Source organism: Elephantulus edwardii, unplaced genomic scaffold (assembly GCF_000299155.1).
Source record: "Elephantulus edwardii isolate Elephantulus edwardi_28Jun2011 unplaced genomic scaffold, EleEdw1.0 scaffold00028, whole genome shotgun sequence".
Lineage (NCBI taxonomy): Eukaryota > Metazoa > Chordata > Mammalia > Macroscelidea > Macroscelididae > Elephantulus > Elephantulus edwardii.
The window spans coordinates 218,273-236,497 of NW_006399778.1; the positions used below are offsets into that span (position 1 = coordinate 218,273).

The 18,225-nt window shown below is 39.1% G+C and overlaps 1 protein-coding gene across 1 annotated transcript in view; it reads right to left on the reverse strand.

Annotated features, from left to right (window-relative positions):
• Nucleotides 1-18,225, reverse strand: part of PHACTR4 (phosphatase and actin regulator 4) — a 95,963-nt gene that overhangs the window by 12,014 nt on the left and 65,724 nt on the right. The window contains exons 5-12 of the mRNA XM_006883637.1: nt 17,377-17,541; nt 16,469-16,849; nt 10,516-11,107; nt 9,804-9,991; nt 8,908-9,061; nt 6,204-6,259; nt 4,860-4,921; nt 1,248-1,385 (exon numbers count right to left, since the gene is read on the reverse strand). Coding sequence (XP_006883699.1) covers nt 1,248-1,385; nt 4,860-4,921; nt 6,204-6,259; nt 8,908-9,061; nt 9,804-9,991; nt 10,516-11,107; nt 16,469-16,849; nt 17,377-17,541 — 1,736 coding nt within the window. The remainder of the gene's footprint in view (nt 1-1,247; nt 1,386-4,859; nt 4,922-6,203; nt 6,260-8,907; nt 9,062-9,803; nt 9,992-10,515; nt 11,108-16,468; nt 16,850-17,376; nt 17,542-18,225) is intronic.

Genomic DNA, 18,225 nt, shown 5'->3' on the forward strand with positions numbered 1-18,225 from the left:
AGTATTTATAGATCTGAATTCTTCAATTCTATCACCAAAAGCGATAATTTCAGTTGGACACACAAATGTGAAATCAAGTGGGTAGAAGAAAAAGACCAGGTATTTCCCACGATAATCAGTTAACTTGAGCTCCTTAAATTCTCCATTTATCACAGCTGTGCCTTCCCAGTAAGGTGCTGGCTTGGAAATCTTGGCTTTGCTGAGGTGGAGGGAGTGGTTTGCGACCGATACTCGAGAGGGCTCCCCAGGGTACACTTGTCCGCCAGCAAAGAAGTGGCACTTTTCTAGTTGGGTCCGGGGCTTCTCCTCAGACTCCAAGCCTTGCAAAACTCCTGTAGGCAGTAGGAGTAGCAGTAGCGGTAGTAGAAACTTGCGGCTCCGGCCCAAGGCTTCCGCCGCTAACAACTGTAGTTGAGTCGCCTCCATGACTTATGAGTGGAGGCACACGTCCCTAAGCTTGAGCGCGACTCCTTCTGCCGCCAAAAAGGAACAACCGCGCGCGCACGACACCGCGTCGGCCGCCAAGGTAGGGCGCGACCTTGCGAGACCTGCTCCGCCCCCGCCCCGCCCCGCCCCACCCAGCTTCGCCACGTGGACAGCAGCCCCACCCCTTTACGCCCCCAAGCTTGAATTTGCGCCTGCGCCTTGCTGCGACAAGGCCAGTGTAAGTGCCGCTCCACTGTTTTTCCGTCTTCTGCACTGTTGTAGGCTCTGCTATCCTTTATAGAACCTTCACACCTAACCTCTGCACACCATCTCCCCAGAAATCAGAAGCTAACGTTTCTGTCTCTCAACCGGCTTGAATTTCGCTTTTGGGAACTCCTCTCTCACCTCCTCTCTACCCTCCTCCCCTTCCCTCTCCTTTGGATTTTCTTTTCTTTAAATTACATTTTGGCATTTTGTATCCTGATTTGAATTTCAACATTATAACAAAAAGAAAAGTGTTTATTTTTAATGGTTCCCTCTTAGTATTTGAACCCACTACCACTGAATAAATGCCAACTCACAGTCACCCATAACGAGAGTAGAGAAGAAGTAGAGTAGAAGCCCCATAGGACTTCTATGTTTCTCATGAAATGGTGGTGCGTTTAAACTAACAACTTTGTGGTGAGTAGCCAAGTGCTTTAGCCACTGAGATACTATGGCTCAAAAAGGAAGAATTTTAAAAGCAAGCTTTTTCATAGTTATAAAACCCCAAAACACCACAACAAAAAACCAACAAGATAAAAAGGAAGCTTTCTGGTTACCTTGTCAGCAGGGGTCAATTTGGTCCAAGGTTTGTCAGCTCGCCTGTCATAATCTTGAGCATCTGTTACTTCCACATACTCATTAAACCTCAGAATCTTCCTGGCCAGTAGTTCAGCCACAGTTGGTCTTTCACTGAGCTGAAAGAAATGGAGCTTCTTAGTGCGCTGTATCAGGCAGCACTTACACATTCAAATTACCTCTAACCCAATGCTCCAGCCTTCACTGCACACTGATGTCACCTGGAGAGTTTTAACTAACACTGATGCCTGGATCCTAATTCCGGAGATGTTGCTATAACAATTCTGGACATTGCAGGTTTTAAAAATCTCATTTAAAATCTCATAGTTTTTAAACCTCATTTTAAAGCTCCTTGTTGTTATTTGTTAAGTGCTGTCCAGTACGACTCATAGTAACCCCATGAAAAATAGATCTGAACTCTGTCCTATCCTGTGCCATCCTTAACTATCCTCAACACCTTTGAATCCATCAGTACAGACACTGTACCAATCCGTCTCATTGAGGGTCCTGTTCTCCTTTGCTGACCCTCCATCTTTTCAAGCATGATGTTCTTTTCCAAGAAAGAGCTTCTCCTAACAACATGTCCAAAACATGAGAAGAAGCTTCAACTTGGGCCTCCAAAGAACACTCCAATATGTATCTGTCTGTTCTTTTGACAGTCCAGCATTCTTCTCTACCACTCTCCAGCCCACAAATGCATAGCAGGTGACTGGAAAGCCTGGCTTGAATGGGCCATTAGACTGACATCACTGCTTTTCAGGACTTTGGAGAGATCCCTGACAGATTTTCCCAAAGCTATACGTCTGCTGTTCTCCTGACTGCTGGTACCAAGGGTGTTTACGTGGATCCAAGCTCCAAGCAAGATGAAATGAAATGGTTGACACTTTCAACGTGTTGGTCCAGTGGCAAGGATTTTGGTGTTTTTTTGTTTGGTTTTTTTTTAATTTTTTTTTTTAAATATGAGATGCAATAAATATTGAAGGATGCAGTTAGTCCTTGATCCTCTGCAGCAAGCATTTCAGGTCTTCCTCACTTTCAGCAAGCAAGGGTATGTCATCTGCCTAATGCAGGTTATTAATGATCCTTTCTCCAATGTTGATGCCCACCTTCTTCATAAAGTCTAGCTTCTTGAATGATTTGCTCAGCATACTTTAGTCTGCTTGGCTCCACGGTCAACACTCTTGGCACCAGTAGCCAGGAAATAAAAAAAATGTATTGCGATGGGCAAGTCTGCTGTTAGGGACCTCTCCAAAGTACTGAAGAGCAATGGTGTCTCTCTGGAGACTAAGGTGCATCTGATACAGGCCATGGTCTTTACTATCACTTGTTATGCATCAGAGAGTTGGACAATGACTAGGAAGGATAGAAGGAGAATTGATGTCTTTGAGCTGTGGTGCCGAAGAAGAGTACTGAGGGTACCATCGACTGCTAGGAAAAGAAATAGATTCATCCTGAGAGCGTTAAACCAGGCGGCTCCTTGGAGGCAAGGATTCTAAGGCTTCGTCTAACAGACGAAGCATGTTGTAAGGAGGGACAGGTCCTCAGAGAGGGACATTATGCTTGGGAGGGTGGAGGGATGGAGTAGGAGAGGAAGGCCTTTTATGAGGTGGGTTGATTCAGTGACTGGGGTAATTGGGATGGGTGTGTCAGAGGCAATGAGATTGGCACAGGATAGAGCAGGGTTTAGGGCTGTTGTACATAGGGTTGCTATGAGTCGCAAACGACTGGAAGGCACATAACAACAACAACAACAGATTGAATAGGTTCAGAGAGAGGACACAGCCCTGATGCACACCCTTCCCAATTTTAAATGATCCGATTCCGTAATTCTTTGCTATGTCCCAACAATAGCCTCTTAGTCTAGGTATAGATTTTGTGTAAGTCCAATTAAGTGTTTTTAAAAACCTCATTGTTAAAAAAAACCAAAAAACTAAACTAAACAAAAAAAACAAAAAAAACCCTCATTGTTGTTGTTGATTGCCTTTGAGTCAAGCACGACCCACAGTGATCCTATGAACAAAACGCCTAAAAGCCTTTCTATAACTATCGACATTTATCAAAATTTATAGAGCTTCTGGAGGCATGTTGTTTAGGAAGTAGATGCCACAATTAGTACAGTTACAATTGAGAACCATTGTTGTAATGTTTCTATAAACTTAACATGTATTATTAAATATTGCTAAAATGTAGATTCTGATTAGTGATTCTGGGATGTGGATTCTGTCTGTATCACATTTTGGGTAGTAGCAGTTAGGGCTTTAATATTATAATCTAGTATAATATAAAAGGGACAAAAAAATGAATGCATTTGAAAGGAAAGCAACATGTGGCTAATATGAAGGGCAAGCCTGTCAACATGAAAAATGTTCAAGATTGCATATCCTGTAAAAATAATGATTACAGGCTGCACAATTGAGACAATCTGAAGGCGTTAAATACACCCAGGGCTTATAAATATTTACTCTGTCTTAGGGAAGGAAGAAGGATGAGAAATGAGGTAGAGAATACTTAGACCCAACTCTCCTAGGGATTTTAATTAGTTCTAAGAAATCTAGACCAAATCATAATCTATAGTAGACAATCACAACCTATTATAGTAGGAAGAAAAGGAGCAAAAGATTAACTTGAGGGCTTAAAAACTAACACAGGTCTGGAATAGAAAGGATTCTTTCAACGTGATTCAGATCATGAAGAAATCATGGTAAATTTTTCGGGGGCTATTTCTTAAGTACTACTGAAAGTCAGCATATATTACTTTTTTTAATTCAATCTATGCTGAGCAAATAATTAATGAAGCTGGATTCTAGATGAGAGAAGAATTGATGTCTTTAAGTCGTGGTGTTAGAGAAGAGTACTGAATATCCCATGGACTGCCAAAAGAAGGAACAGGGATGTCTTGGAAAGGGTGCAGCTGAAGTGCTCCGTGAAGGCAAGGATGGTAAACTTTGTCTCACTGTTTGGACATATTGTTGGGGGACGCTATTATTCCTTGCAAAAGCATATCATACTTGGGAGGGTGGAGAGTCAGCAAAAGAGAGGAAGACCTCTCGGACTGCAGCAGTGTATCAGTGATGATGAGAATGGCACAAGGTTGATGAGGTTAGGACAAGGTTCACATCTGCTATTTATAGGGTCATTCATTATAAGCTGTACTTGAATTGACGGTAACTAACAACAATAAGACCAAGAACAAAAACTGAAAATCCACTTTTGTGAATTCTTCCTCTGATTAAAGAATAACCATTTCGCTTTGCAAACGCTACATACTCTTCCTATTACTGCCCACATTAAAGCAGGATATAGCTACCACCTTCTTAAAAAATGTAGGTCTACCAAAGGAAAGCAAAAAATGTCTTTACTCAAATATGTGCTAAGTACCTCCTTTTGCCAAGTCTTCTTTAGACAATGAAAAGGATAAAACAACCAACCAACATATTTGTTATTGATAATGTGTTGTTTCTTGTATCCTCTTGAAGTTCTCATAGCAATCCATGGCACTTCAAGTCACACTATTTTTCCTCTCAGTCTAATAGGTCATCTAAATACATAATAGATAGAAACAAAAGTCCACATACATATGCCTTTCTAGGTACCTTTCTAGTGAGTCGGCGTTTAATCTCTCGTTTTTCTGCTTGACGATCGGCTTCATTTTTAGCTATAGTTTAGAGTCAGAAACAAAAATTATTACTTCAACATAAATCTATGCATATCGAACTTTTTAGTGACTACAATGAAGATACATCTTACAGGCTCCAAATCAGAATACAAGATTAAGTATGAGGATGGTTAATGAAGACAATTTTCTTGCCAATTAGTAAAGTCAAACAGGGTCAACAAACTGTTGTGCCAAATTTGGGTCAGCTGCTTGTGTCTGAACCACTCATAAGCTAAGACTCATCTTTACAGTTTGAAGTGGCTTTGTAAGTATTTACGTATTTTATGTCTTGGCCTATAAAGTGGAAAATATTTACTATTTGCTTTTTAAGAAAAAGTCTGCAGACCTTGGCTCAAGAGGAACCCCTGAAAATGGAGAATGGGACACCTATGTCAATTGCAGCACTGCTGAGAGCAGTAGAGATGAGAGTGAGTTAAGTAATATCAACAGATGGAAGGATAAATCAATTATGGTGTATATAATACCATGCAATAACAAAGAATAAGGGAGATTTTGAGAAACACCAAATAAATAGATTCATCTGGAGCATATTATGCTGAATGAAATAAGATAGGCACTGAAGGACCAAATATTGTGAGTCCACTATTAAAAAAAGAAAGGGTGCTGCCTTTGTTTAATAGTCCTGCTCCCTATGGATTACACTACAAGTCCCTTAAGGAATAAAAGACATAGGGATTTTAAGACACTTGGGATTTATTTTGGACTCCAGTGCTTAGACTCCATTAGGAATAAGAAAGTCCTCTTTAAAAAGGCACAAAGCTGCTATATTAGTTCCAGAAAAAACAGAAAAAAGTTAGGTCACACCTCCTGAACATTGTTAAATCCTCCCTAAATGACCCAGGTAGTCCCAGAATGTACTGTGAGAACATTAAAAGTATCTTTTGTTAGTGGCAATCCAAGAGGTGCACAGTTCGAATCCACCAGATGCTCTGCTGGAGAAGGAGGAACAATCTCCTTCTGTACCAGTCAGATCTGATTTGACGGTACATACACACACACACACACAAATTTAAAAAAAATAAATAAAATTTTTTTAAAAAAGTATCTTTTGTGTATCCAACTATATAAACAGTATCACAATAGTGTCTTTCAAAGGAAATGCACAGGAATGAAATTTTCAAGAAAAATATCCCAATAGTCCTCCTCCAGCTAGACTACTTGTTTGACCCTTATGCTTATGTTTCTCTTCTTTGTGAAGCACATTAAAATAAGAAATATGCAAAGAAAATCTACACAGCTTTAATCCCATAGCTGGACTTACGTTGCAGAATATTTCGTTGTTCTAGTTCTTCTGGTGTTGGTCTTTGACTTAGCCGACTAAAGAGGAGATAAATATAAGTTACTGTCTGTGTTAAACCTCGCAATATTATTTAAAAATATTTTTTTCCTTAGTTTTTATTTATCTCTCTAATGTTAGTAAGAAATTAATAAATTTTCAAACTTGTTTGATATTTCATTTCTTTACCTGTTTCAAATATTATGAAAAAATATCCACACTGAAAATGTTAACACAATTATCGAGATAAAAAGAATTGTACAGACAAACATAATGTTGGGATTCTAGTTCTAGCTCTAACATCAAATAGTCCTGCCACTCATTCTTCCCCCACAAATATATACTTCTGCATACCCTCCTCAAGATTCTCATCAGTAAAATGGAAGGGTTTATACTGGATTTGTGAGTCCAGTTTTCCCTAGGCACGCTAGTAGGAATTCTGATTCAGGAAATCAGAATGTAGACTGAGATATTTTATATAATAATAGTGTTTGTTCTCTAAAGAAAAGACATTCTGATGAAGTCTAACTCCCCCCACCCCCCTTTTAATCCATCTCTAGCAACTTGACAGCACCTAAAAATATCAACACATTTTTTGAGTTCTCCATCATGCTCCAGAGACTAAACTGACTACCTTTAAGCCAACCCTGTATACTATACATACAGGTTAGAACAAATCCTTAAGTGTTAGACTGATTATACTGTGCTTTGTCCATGGTTTTCTCCCTATGGCTTTTCCCACCATAGTTTAGACAATTCTGTAGTCTGAATTGTCACAAAAATTTCACAGTTTGACCTTTTTTTTCTCCCCAAACAAAAAATACATAATAAGAACATATACTAACTACTAGATCTTCTGTGTAAAGGACTAGACCCCTAGTCTTCTCTCAGGTGACCTCAGGCACCATGTCCACATGTATGATAACCAGACTGATTTCCATTGCAGTGTCCTTTGAGGTATGACCATTGTCACAGCAAGGGGAAGTTTCCATGTCTCTTCCTTCTAGTATTTCTTTTTAACAACAGAGAGACTATAGAATTCATAAAGATTGACTATTCTGTTTAAGTAAAAAAGTTATCTTTCATTCTAAGCCTACAAGTTAGTAAGTTATATATCTTATTTTACCTAACACTAGCTAAAACACTGAGGATTTTTCCTTCATGGAAAGAACTGGACATCATTTTAGGTGTCATCATCTCTTTTTCTCTCACACACATACTCATATCCCTTTTATCTGTTCCAAGACATGTCAGTATCTACTTCCCCTGCCTTGAAATAAAATTTATGCATATAAAATGAACTTGTAAAATAAATTTTCTTCAGTTCAGAAAGACCTTTCTCCAGTTGGCTGTAACCAGTAACCTATCCACTTTCTATCTTTATACAGAAAGATCTCAGGGAGCTCTGGTGGCCTACTGGCAAGAAGCTGCACTGCAATCTGAGGTGCACGGTTCAAATCCACCAGATGTTCTGCTGGAGAAGGAGGTGCAATCTCCTCCTGTACAATTCAGATCCAATTTGACGGGACACAAAAACAAAATAATAATAATAATAATAATAATTTTAAAAGTTAAAAAAGTTATACAGAAATATTTCCACATTAAAAAGAAAGATCCAGAAGAAAAAAATGACTAAATTTGTTCCTAGACACAACGTGTACAACAAAGCCAGGGGGCAATACAACTCAATTCTCCGCCTCTGAGTTGGAGCCAACTCATAGATGACTTCACCTCCAGCAAGTTATACGAGACTGTAAATTGCACTGCAGGAGACTGTCCATCAGCTTCTCCTGAGGGGCAGATGGTGGATTTGAACCACAAGTTTTGGGTTTAGTAGCATAACTTCTTACCCACTAGGCCACCCCTTGTGTTTGAGATAAAGAAGAAAGTATTTTAATTCATGAATTTCCTGAGTTGATTATTTTGTAAGGAAATGCCAAGGTTTTTACCTTTTTCTTTTGTTCAAGAGAAATATGTAAGTGGGGCAAAAATCTAAAGACTTGGATTTTATGGGAAGTTGACCTGCACTCAGTCTTCATCATGCTTTTCGCTCCAGATGATATGAGAAAATATTATCACTGAAAAGTATGGTAACATATACTAATACAAAGGAGGTAGTTACACAGAATGAGTACGAAAGACAGAATAAAAATACAGATGTGATCTATTACTGGATCAGTACTTGGTGGCTGAAGATATGGATTTAAAAAAATGTGAGAAACTGCTCCTGTCCTAGGATAAACTCTGACATTTCTAGATACTTTTACACTACCTATGGCCATTTTAAAGTTTAAAGCTTGGAGTGCCCTCTAGTTCCTTAGTCTCTAAATTCTTAGAAGATACCCAATCATGTCCAATATGTACTTAAAAAACGTACATACTTTTTGTATGATTATTTTGAGGTCTCCATTCTGCTCCGAAGACCAAACTACTATCTTTAAGCCAACCCTGTACACTATACATACAGGTTAGAACAAATCCTTAAGTGTTAAGACTGCTGACTGTGCTTTGTCCATGGTTTTCTACCTATGGCTTTTCCCCACCATAGTTTTTAATAAGAGAATGGAGATCTCAGGAGGAAGCGGATGGAAAATGAATGCTACATAAAATAAGTCTCTAACACATATTGGCATAATCAATCAATCAATCAATCAATCAATCAATCAATCTCCTTTCAACACAGGCCTACCGGATCAGTGTCTTCCCAATTTGGTGCCTTATTTCATTCCACTCCTCTTTGCTTTTTCGGGGCCATGAATTCAGGTTCAATTCAAGCTCACTGTTTTTGTGGTTCAATTTCATGGCTAAAGTGTCTTTCCTCTTCACTTTGTTGGCCAGAGCACCTTTGGATAAGGAGAAAAAAAATGCCTAACAAACCAATAATGTAAAACCTTGAGACTTGAAGCCAAAGCTTCAACCTCACCTGGAGCCTCGTAAGGACTCTGAACAAACACAGCATAATATAACATTCCACTATGTACTTGACTTCAAATGATCTATTCAAACACAGATGAAAGATGAAGAGATCTAAAGATTCTTTGAGCTAGATGTTCCTATGGTTAAATGTGACCTTTTATCTTTTCTCTACAATTTTCCCCTTGGAGCTGTTAGAGCAGAAATCATCTAAACATGAAATAGGATTCTTAATTATTCTATGTTTAGGGTTCCCCCACCCCCGCAACACACCTAAGAATACACCTGGTCTTAAATTTGCTTTCCTGTTTAGGAATTAGAAATCCAAAACTCACAAAGATTTGTGTGCAAAATCATGGTTTTGGGTTTTTTTTGTGTGTGTACAGGCCCATGAACATAGTCCATGTGCCAGTATTTCTCTACTAAATATTCTTAATATCATTAAGACAAACAGCTTTTTTTTTTTATCTGAACAAGCCACTTAGGTCTCACTCCTTGGCTAATCTTAGTGTATTAACAACAGGAGCAAGAAGTCCATTACAGTGGCTCTAAAACCAGCCAGCCAGATGGCAAGGGTGCCCATTTCTATTCATCTTACACTTGCTAAGACAGCAAGTAGCTAGCTTTACCAGAAAAAGCACTTTCTCTTTTGATTTTCCCTCCCTTTCTTACTGTGTTGGCTTTCATCTTCATCCTCTTCGTCTCGGTACCTAATGGGACCCTCTGAATCGGAGTCACTTTCCTTCTCTTCCTCCTCCTCCTGCAGACACTGTGATAGCTTAGGAATGACTGAGGTAGGTGCCATGTTTTCACTGAAAGCCAATGGGTGGGTTTGCTCCTCCTCCTCTTCATCATCTGGACTGAACAATTACAATAATTACATAATTAATTACATAAAGTGATTTCCTAAGCAAATGGCTTAAGAGCTATAAGAAAGTTCCTGAATAAAAGAATTAATAATTCCTCTTTTATGCTCACAAAACTTACAAGGTAAAGTAATGGTCTCAATTACAGATCATACAACTATAGAACAGGGAGGTCATGGAGGTTAGAATACTAGAAGCTATTAAATATGCCATAAAGCTGGGATGTGAAGCCAAGGATATATTATTACTTCAAGGCTAATGTTCTAAGCATCATACTGCCTCCCTTGTATCATATAAATTGAACAGTTTTATTTTTCCTAAGTTTGTAATTTTTAAGTAATCTTGGAACTATGTCCTGGGAAAACATATAAATTAAAAAATTCAAATCCTAGAACTTGCCAGAGGATATTCTTTTTACTTTAAATTTATTGGCATTTTATTTTTTAAGTCCTATTTTCTAAGTAAGGGTACCAAGAGGAAAGAAGCAGCAGCAAGAGACAAGTTTTAAAGGTACTCACACTTTCAGCATTTCAATAGTGATGGGAAGTGACCTGGTCCGACCCAGAGTACTGGTGTCCTCAGAAAAGTCACTGTTCTCGAAGAGCAACGAATGAGCTCTATGACAGCCCTCCAGGGGAGGAGTAACAGGCAATGGGCTGGTCAGAGCCTGCTGGATTCGAATATGCAGTGGGAGTGGGGGCAGTCTAGAGGGTATGTGGGGTTCCCTAAAATTATGTTCCAACATCCTTTTGGGTATATCGTTTCTCTGATCTTCCTGCTGAGGAACCTCCTGGGGTAGTTCTGTGGAAGGAGGAAAATCCACTTCTGGCACAATTTGAAAAGTCTTTGAGGGAACTGGAGGGGAGTGTGGGGGCTCTGGAGGCACATGAGTAGGCAGTGGGGGTGATGGAGAACGAGGTGGGATCAGCAGCAGCGGTACAGAGACTGCAGGGCATGCATTCTTCTCTCTCCGATCACTTGGTGCTTTTGTGACAGCAGTGGCAGCAGACTCTGAGGCAGATACCAAGGCTGATGGAATGCCTCTCTTAGGTGGTAAGGGTGGGGATGGTTTTGATAATGTACCACTGTTTATTGCTTGGGATAGTTCAGCTAGAAAAGAAAGAGTATTATCTCAGTTTAAGATGACTTTTCAATTAAGTGCTTAGCTCAGAATAAAGGCAAATATCAATGTCATGGTTTTGCCATTCCCTAGATATCTTATACTAAAAAAAATTATTTGGCTTGATCTTACATAGAAAAAGTTATTATGAGTAGAGAGAGAAAAAGGGAAGGCTCTTTTTATAATATTATTCTATAAAAATTTAAATCTGTAGAATGCAATTAACAAAACAAACCTTACTGGGCATTATTATATTCCTGCAAATAATGGTATCTAGATTGCTCAGCTTTGGATTGTGAAATTGCAATAAACTTAATAATATTGTTCGGTCTTCTGGATCCCACTGCTTGCCCACTATACTATGGGCTCCTTGATTACAGGGCTATCCTTGTCTCCATCAGGACAGAACTCAGCATAGGTCTGGCATCTAGTATAATGTTTATTAGTTTGGAGGCTCTTGACTGATATTATGAAAGTTACGTTTTCTCAAACCCACACTGACTCAGAAAAGTCTCTTTGGAGCACCCGAAAAGTTGTAGACCAAGACATGATATAGGGATCAACCGTACAGAATAACAGTGCTCTTGACAGCGAGTTGCTAACCCTCCATATAAACTCCTTGTTTCTGACTATTCAGTAGGCTCCTAAACTGTCTCAATGTATTTTTCCTGGACAAAAGAACTTTCCAAAAGAAGTTTCCATGAAATAAAAATTTACTTGTCTGTATGTTATTTCCTTGGAGGCATTAAAATTGAAAGGCTAACTAATGTCCTAATTTTTTTTTATATTTACATTATTAATTTTAATGAACATTTACAGAGATTCTGATTTCCATTCATTCAGTGTTGCATTTTTCTCCCTGCCCACCCCTTCCCCTGCAATGTCCTAATATCTTAATGTCAGTCATTACAAGTCAATTTTAAAAAGGACTTTATAGGAAAATATTGCAACACACAAAAAATCCTAACTTTATGATCAATGGAAGAGGTATTATTTGTAGATTACACTTTTGCTACCTCTAAAAATAAGTTGACTGACAATTTATAACAGAATCTATCCCTAGAAATACAAGTTTGAATATTTTAATGTTTGTTTCTATTGATAAAAAGTATACATCTTAAGCTGCTAAAGACATAAACTTTGGAACACATACTGTACTCATAACCTTTGACAATAATTCTGTGGGGTGGGGGTGGAGAGAAAGCCAGAATGTTCCTGATGGGGTTTCAAATTATCTTTATTTACTCAGTTATTTTTTGTGGCCTTTTCTCAGTCTTGATACCCTATGCTATGCTTGTAGAAGTTAGCAGAACTGTCTAAAGCATGGTTTCTACCTTTTTGAACTGGATGAACTGACAAAACTTAAAAAAAAATATCAACCACAACCCAAGTGCCCATCAAAACCTGAATGGATAGAGAAGCTGTGGTATATTTACACAATGGAATACTATGCTGTACTGAAAAACAAGGAACTCATAAAATATTATACAAAATGGGTGATCCTGGAGGATATTACGCTGAATGAAACAAGTCACAAAGGGATAAACACTGCATAATGCCACTGTTATAAAACAGGACTGACATTGGGGTTAGGAGGAATCTAAGAAAAGAGGGTTTAAATAATGTATACTGCACTGAAACAGATGAGGAAGAGAACTGTTTGAAAGGAATATATGACTAGGTTTTATTTTCATGACAAGAGTCCAGAATGAGAGCTTCATGGGGGAGTGGACTTGAGGGAGGGATTGTATAATCATGGAAGGTTTTATCGTTTGGGGTTTTCTTTAACTTTTCAAAGAGAAAAACCAACTGGGGGAGGCATGGGCAGGGAGGAAAATGTGCAACAATGAATGAATGTAAATTCAAAGTCTCTAGAAACTTTCATTAAAATTTCAATTAAAAAATACTCAACCAGCCTTAGGATGTCTATTTTTAATATTTCTAAGTAAGGCTTACCAAGAAATAAACCACCTATGATCATCATCCATTCATGAAAGGTATAGCATTTTAACACTAAAGTCTTAATTTTAGAATAAAGCATAGTTTTTAGATCTAATCTAACTAAAATCTAACTCTGTGAACTGTCTGTCCTATTTCTTCCTTCTATTGAAGACCAGTCATGGACTGATACTGATTTCTTCAGTTAGTGATTAGTGTTATTCACAACTAAACCCAAACCAATCCATTGCCACCTTCCAATGATTTCAGACTGTAAAATTTTACTACCTTATTTCTCTCCTGAGAAGTAACTAGTGGATTTAAACTGTCAACCATATGATTAGCAGTCTAATGAAGAATGTATTGTTAATATATTACCATTTATACATCTGTGTGCCTTACCTTGAAAAAGGTGGGGAATTACTGGCCTAGAAAAGTGATTTTAAATGTGAGTCCCAAATTAACCATGTCAGCATCATCTGGGATTTACTAGAAATATAAATTCTCAGGCTACAAATTACAGACTCCTGCAAGAACAATGATGTCAATCTAGAGACTAAGGTGCACCTGGTTCAGACCATGGTCTTCGCAATTACTTGTTATGCATAAGAGAACTGGACAATGACTAGAGATGACAGAAGAAGACTTGATGCCTTTGAGTTGTGCTGGAGAAGTATTAAATATTCCATGGACTACTAAGAAAACAAACAGGTTGGTCCTGGAGAGAGTGAAACCAGGAAGCTCCTTGGAGGCAAGGTTCTGACATACTCTGGGCATGTTGCAAGGAGGAACCAGTCCCTGGAGAGGGACGTCATGCTTGGAAGGGTGGAGGGACATCACAAGAGATGGATTGACTCAGTGACTGGGGTAATGGGGGTTAGGTGTGTCAGAACAAAGAAACTGGCTCAAGGTAGAGCAGGGTTCAGAGCTGTTGTATACAGGGTTGCTATGAGTTGGAGTTGACTCAACAGCACATAAAAACAATAGACTTAACGTGGGATGGTGGTTAAATGCTTGACGGCTAACCCAAAGGTCTACAATCTGAACCCACCAGTCACCCAGCAGGAGAAAGATGTGGCATCTTGCTTCTGTAGATTTATAGCCTGGGAACGTTTGGGGCAATTCCACTCGGTCCACAGAGTCACTGTGAATTGGAATCCACTCCAGGGCAAAATGTTTTCTTTCTGTTCTGGACCTCAGATTTTATAGACTCAGAAACTATAGTGGTGGGGCGTGGTAATCCATGTTTTAAGATGCCCTTCAAGTGATTCTTATGGAAACATCAGCTTAGAAATGGAGGTATAGACTCAACAGCAGAGTTGGAAAGCTGTGTTCAGTTTCTATCTCTTACTAAATGCAACTCTGAGTCACAATTTTCATGTCCTAATTGTACTGTCTATATAACAGATAAAATCAGTTTCCTAATTCATCAGGTGGTTTTGAAAATAAGTATGTGAAATCTCAAGTTCCTCAGAGATAAGTCAGTATGGTACTATCCATCCAGCATAGTGATGATGATGATGACAATGATAAAGATAATAATAACAATCTCCTTCCTGTTTTCAATCAAGATACTCTTTCTTGTCACACTCACAGTGAATTCTAAGCCTGTTTTTCAAGGTCCTACTTACTCCACCCAATTTGGCGGTATTGGACATTTAAGAAGTCCTTCCCCTTTTTCAAGTCCTCCAGTCATTAAGAACTTTAAGCAGCACTAGTATCATTTTCTATAAAGCTACATTATACATTGGCTTCTTTCATTAGCCCTGAAGTATTTAGTCTGCCTTCCTTTTTTTCCTAAAATTCCTCTCAGAAAGTACACATGTATCTACAGCACATAGATCTAAATTGATACTGCAGGTAAGTATAAAAACTCTCTAAACCAGAGCTCTGGTGGTGTAGTGGCAAGAAGCTGCACTGCAATACCAGAGGCGTGCAGTTCAAATCCATCAGATACTCTGCTGGAGAAGGAGGGGCAATCTCCTCCTGTACCAGTCAGAGTAAATTTAATGGTACACACAAACAAAAATAATAAAAACAAAACAAAACAAAACAAAAACAACTACTCACTAAACCATAAAAAAATTACTCATTTCCCCCCTTACTTTCTCTTTCACCATTTACTTTTTGAAAGTAACATCTTTAACTCTCCCATGACAAAAAAATTTAAAAAAAAAAAAATAACTCTCCCATGACAAAATATGATTTTATCAGGGCAAATTACATCATACTGTCAGCAGTTCACAACAAAGGTACTATGCCAGAAAAAGTATCAAAAGTTACACTTATTTATGCTGAAGGAAGGCACTGGTGGCTTATGTTGTTGTTGTTATGTGCCGTTGAGTCGTTTACATGTACAACAGTCCTAAACCCTGCTCTATCCTATGCCAAACGCACTGCCTCTGGCACACCCATCGTGATTACCCCAGTCACTGAATCAATCCATCTCATAGAGGGAGGGTCTTTGCCTCTTGCGCCGTCCCTCTACCCTCCCAAGCATGATGTCCCTCTCTAAGGACCTGTCCCTCCTTGCAACAAACCCAAAGTATGTCAGACAAAGCCCCAGAATCCTTGTCTCCAAGGAGTAGCTTGGTTTAACCCTCGCCAGGATGAATCTGTTTGTTTTCTTGGCAGCCAGGGTACATTCAATACTCTTCTCCAGCACCACAGCTCAAAGGCATCAATTCTCCTTCTGTCCTCCCTAGTCACTGTCCAACTCTCTGATGCATAACAAGTGATTGCAAAGGCCATGGCCTGTATCAGATGCACCTTAATCTCCAGAGAGACACCGTTGCTCTTGAGTACTTTAGAGAGGTCCCTAACAGCAGACTTTCCCATCGCAATATGTTTTTTGATTTCCTGGCTGCTGGTGCCAAGAGTGTTGACCATGGAGCTGAGCAAACTGAAGCTGTGAACAATCTCAATCTCTTCGCCTTCCATCCTGATGCTACCAATTGGTCCAGTGGTGAGAATCTTTGTCTTCTTGACATTGAGCTTCAGTCCATACTGAATGATGCATAAGGTGGCTTACAGTCAGTTTAAAAAAAGCCCTTTTTATTTGAAGAGCTTGCTTTGCTGCTTTTAAATTTTTTCAGCAGGTATCACAGATTAATTTCTGTCAGGCTAAACATACTGTGATTTTCACCTATCGAAGTTCCAATTACATATAGTGTTAAAGGAACACTGTTACTGAAAGTAATCCCCTAAAACTTGGATTGAGGTATCATCTCAGCCTGTTTCCATTCAGAGCTATCTGTCTCATTTTTAAAACCTTTCCCTATACCGAACATATTTAAAAGGATGAGATATGGAGAGCTCTTTCACAGACAAAAGTCAATGCTATACTAGTTATCTAATAATTAACCATCCAAAATATAACACAAAATAACACAACAGAATCTTTGAGGACTTACCAATGACAGGGCTGCTATTTCTGTGAGTTGGTTTAGGGGGAGGCACAGGGGGCTGCTTGGCAGGGACTGTATGTGCAATGCTTGGGGTGGCAGTAGTGTTAACGCTGCCAGGAGCAGCAGGCAGAGTTCTGGGTGCTGGGAATGGGGTGAGAGAGGCATTAACAGTTTTTGGTAAGTGTGTGGCCGCAGGCACTGTGGTGGTAGAAGCAGAAGTGGAAGAGACCGATCTTGTTGAGTTGCCAGAAGAAGCATCCTTTGTATGCACTTCATTTGCTTCATAAGAAGAGGATAAGAGTCGTCGTTTAGGGGGAAGTAAAGGTGGTTTGGGCACATTTTCAGGAAAAGAGTCTATTTCCGAATTAGGCTGGCTTCCAGTTGAGCCTGTAATAATAAGAGATGTGATTTAAAAGCAAAGAAAGGAAAAAAACCAGAGACTGACAGAACGAGATAATCTACATTGTTAGCACCACCCACCAATTACTCAATTTACAGGTTAGTTTTCAAACAACATTTGTCAATGTCTTTCAATTTCAATGTACTTTTTGGAATTTGATGCTTTTCCAATGAGTAAATAGTTCACCTCAGCAGTATTTCACACACACACAAACCTATGGAATAAGTACATCAGAATTTCTTAAACGGAGGAAGAGGTATGTGTAGCTTGAAAAAAGAATCCTACAGGTAGCTGTTATTTAATAACCTCTTCCTTCCTTCCTTGAAAATCACAAATTTAGGTTTTTAGTGAAGGAGATAATCAAGGACCATAAAATTCCACTCAAAGTTGCAATTAGTTGGGGAACTACCAGTAAAAAACAATTCTCTTTAATTTCATTTGTCCCTACTTTTGCAAACGCCTCATGTAAATGCAATTGTACTATGGCTCTTTAACCTAGAATTCAGTTTCTTACCTAGCCGCTTCTTTGGATCGTCTTCTGAAGCAGTTTTCCTAAGACTTGTTGCTTTTCCGGGCTCTTCCTCTTCTTGGACTGGACTTACAGATCGGGTACTCCCAACGGGGATGGTATGGCCATTCTTTAACAAGGCCTGGCTCAACTTCTCTGGATCCTCACCACCTGCAAGACCCAAAAGAAAAAAGAATAAATGCAAGGAACTGGTTTGATCACAAAGGAAGAAAAAAACTAGTGATTTCTAACTTCCCTTTTCTTTCTTCCTGTTGTTAGGTTATTAGTCACATCTAAATTATTTGGATTCTTATAATAACTTTTCTTTCCAATAAAGATTTGGTGCTGTGTGTACCAGATGTCTTGCTACATGTTAAAAAGAGTTATGATAGGAATGGGAAGAGGGTGTTGTGATGGGAATTGAAAAAGCATCAATCTCCTGGGGAGTGAACTGAATCTTAAATGATGCAGGAATCCATCACAATGATGACACAAGGAGGAAAGGTGCCTTAGGAAAAAGGAATATTATATGAAAAGTGTAAAATTATTTGACTTATTTGGGGATTGTTAATTAGTTTATTGTGGAAGGACAATTGTTGTTATGTGCCATTGAGTCATTTGCGACTCATAGCGACCCTATGTACAACAGCCCTAAACCCTGCTCTATCCTGTGCCAATCGCATGGCCTCTGACACACCCATCCCGACTACCCCAGTAACTGAATCAATCCATCTCATAGAGGGTCTTCCCCTCCTGCGCTGTTCCTCCACTTTACCAAGCATGATGTCTCTCTCCAAGGACCTGTCTCTCCTTACAACATGTCCAAAGTATGTCAGATGAAGCCTCAGAATCCTT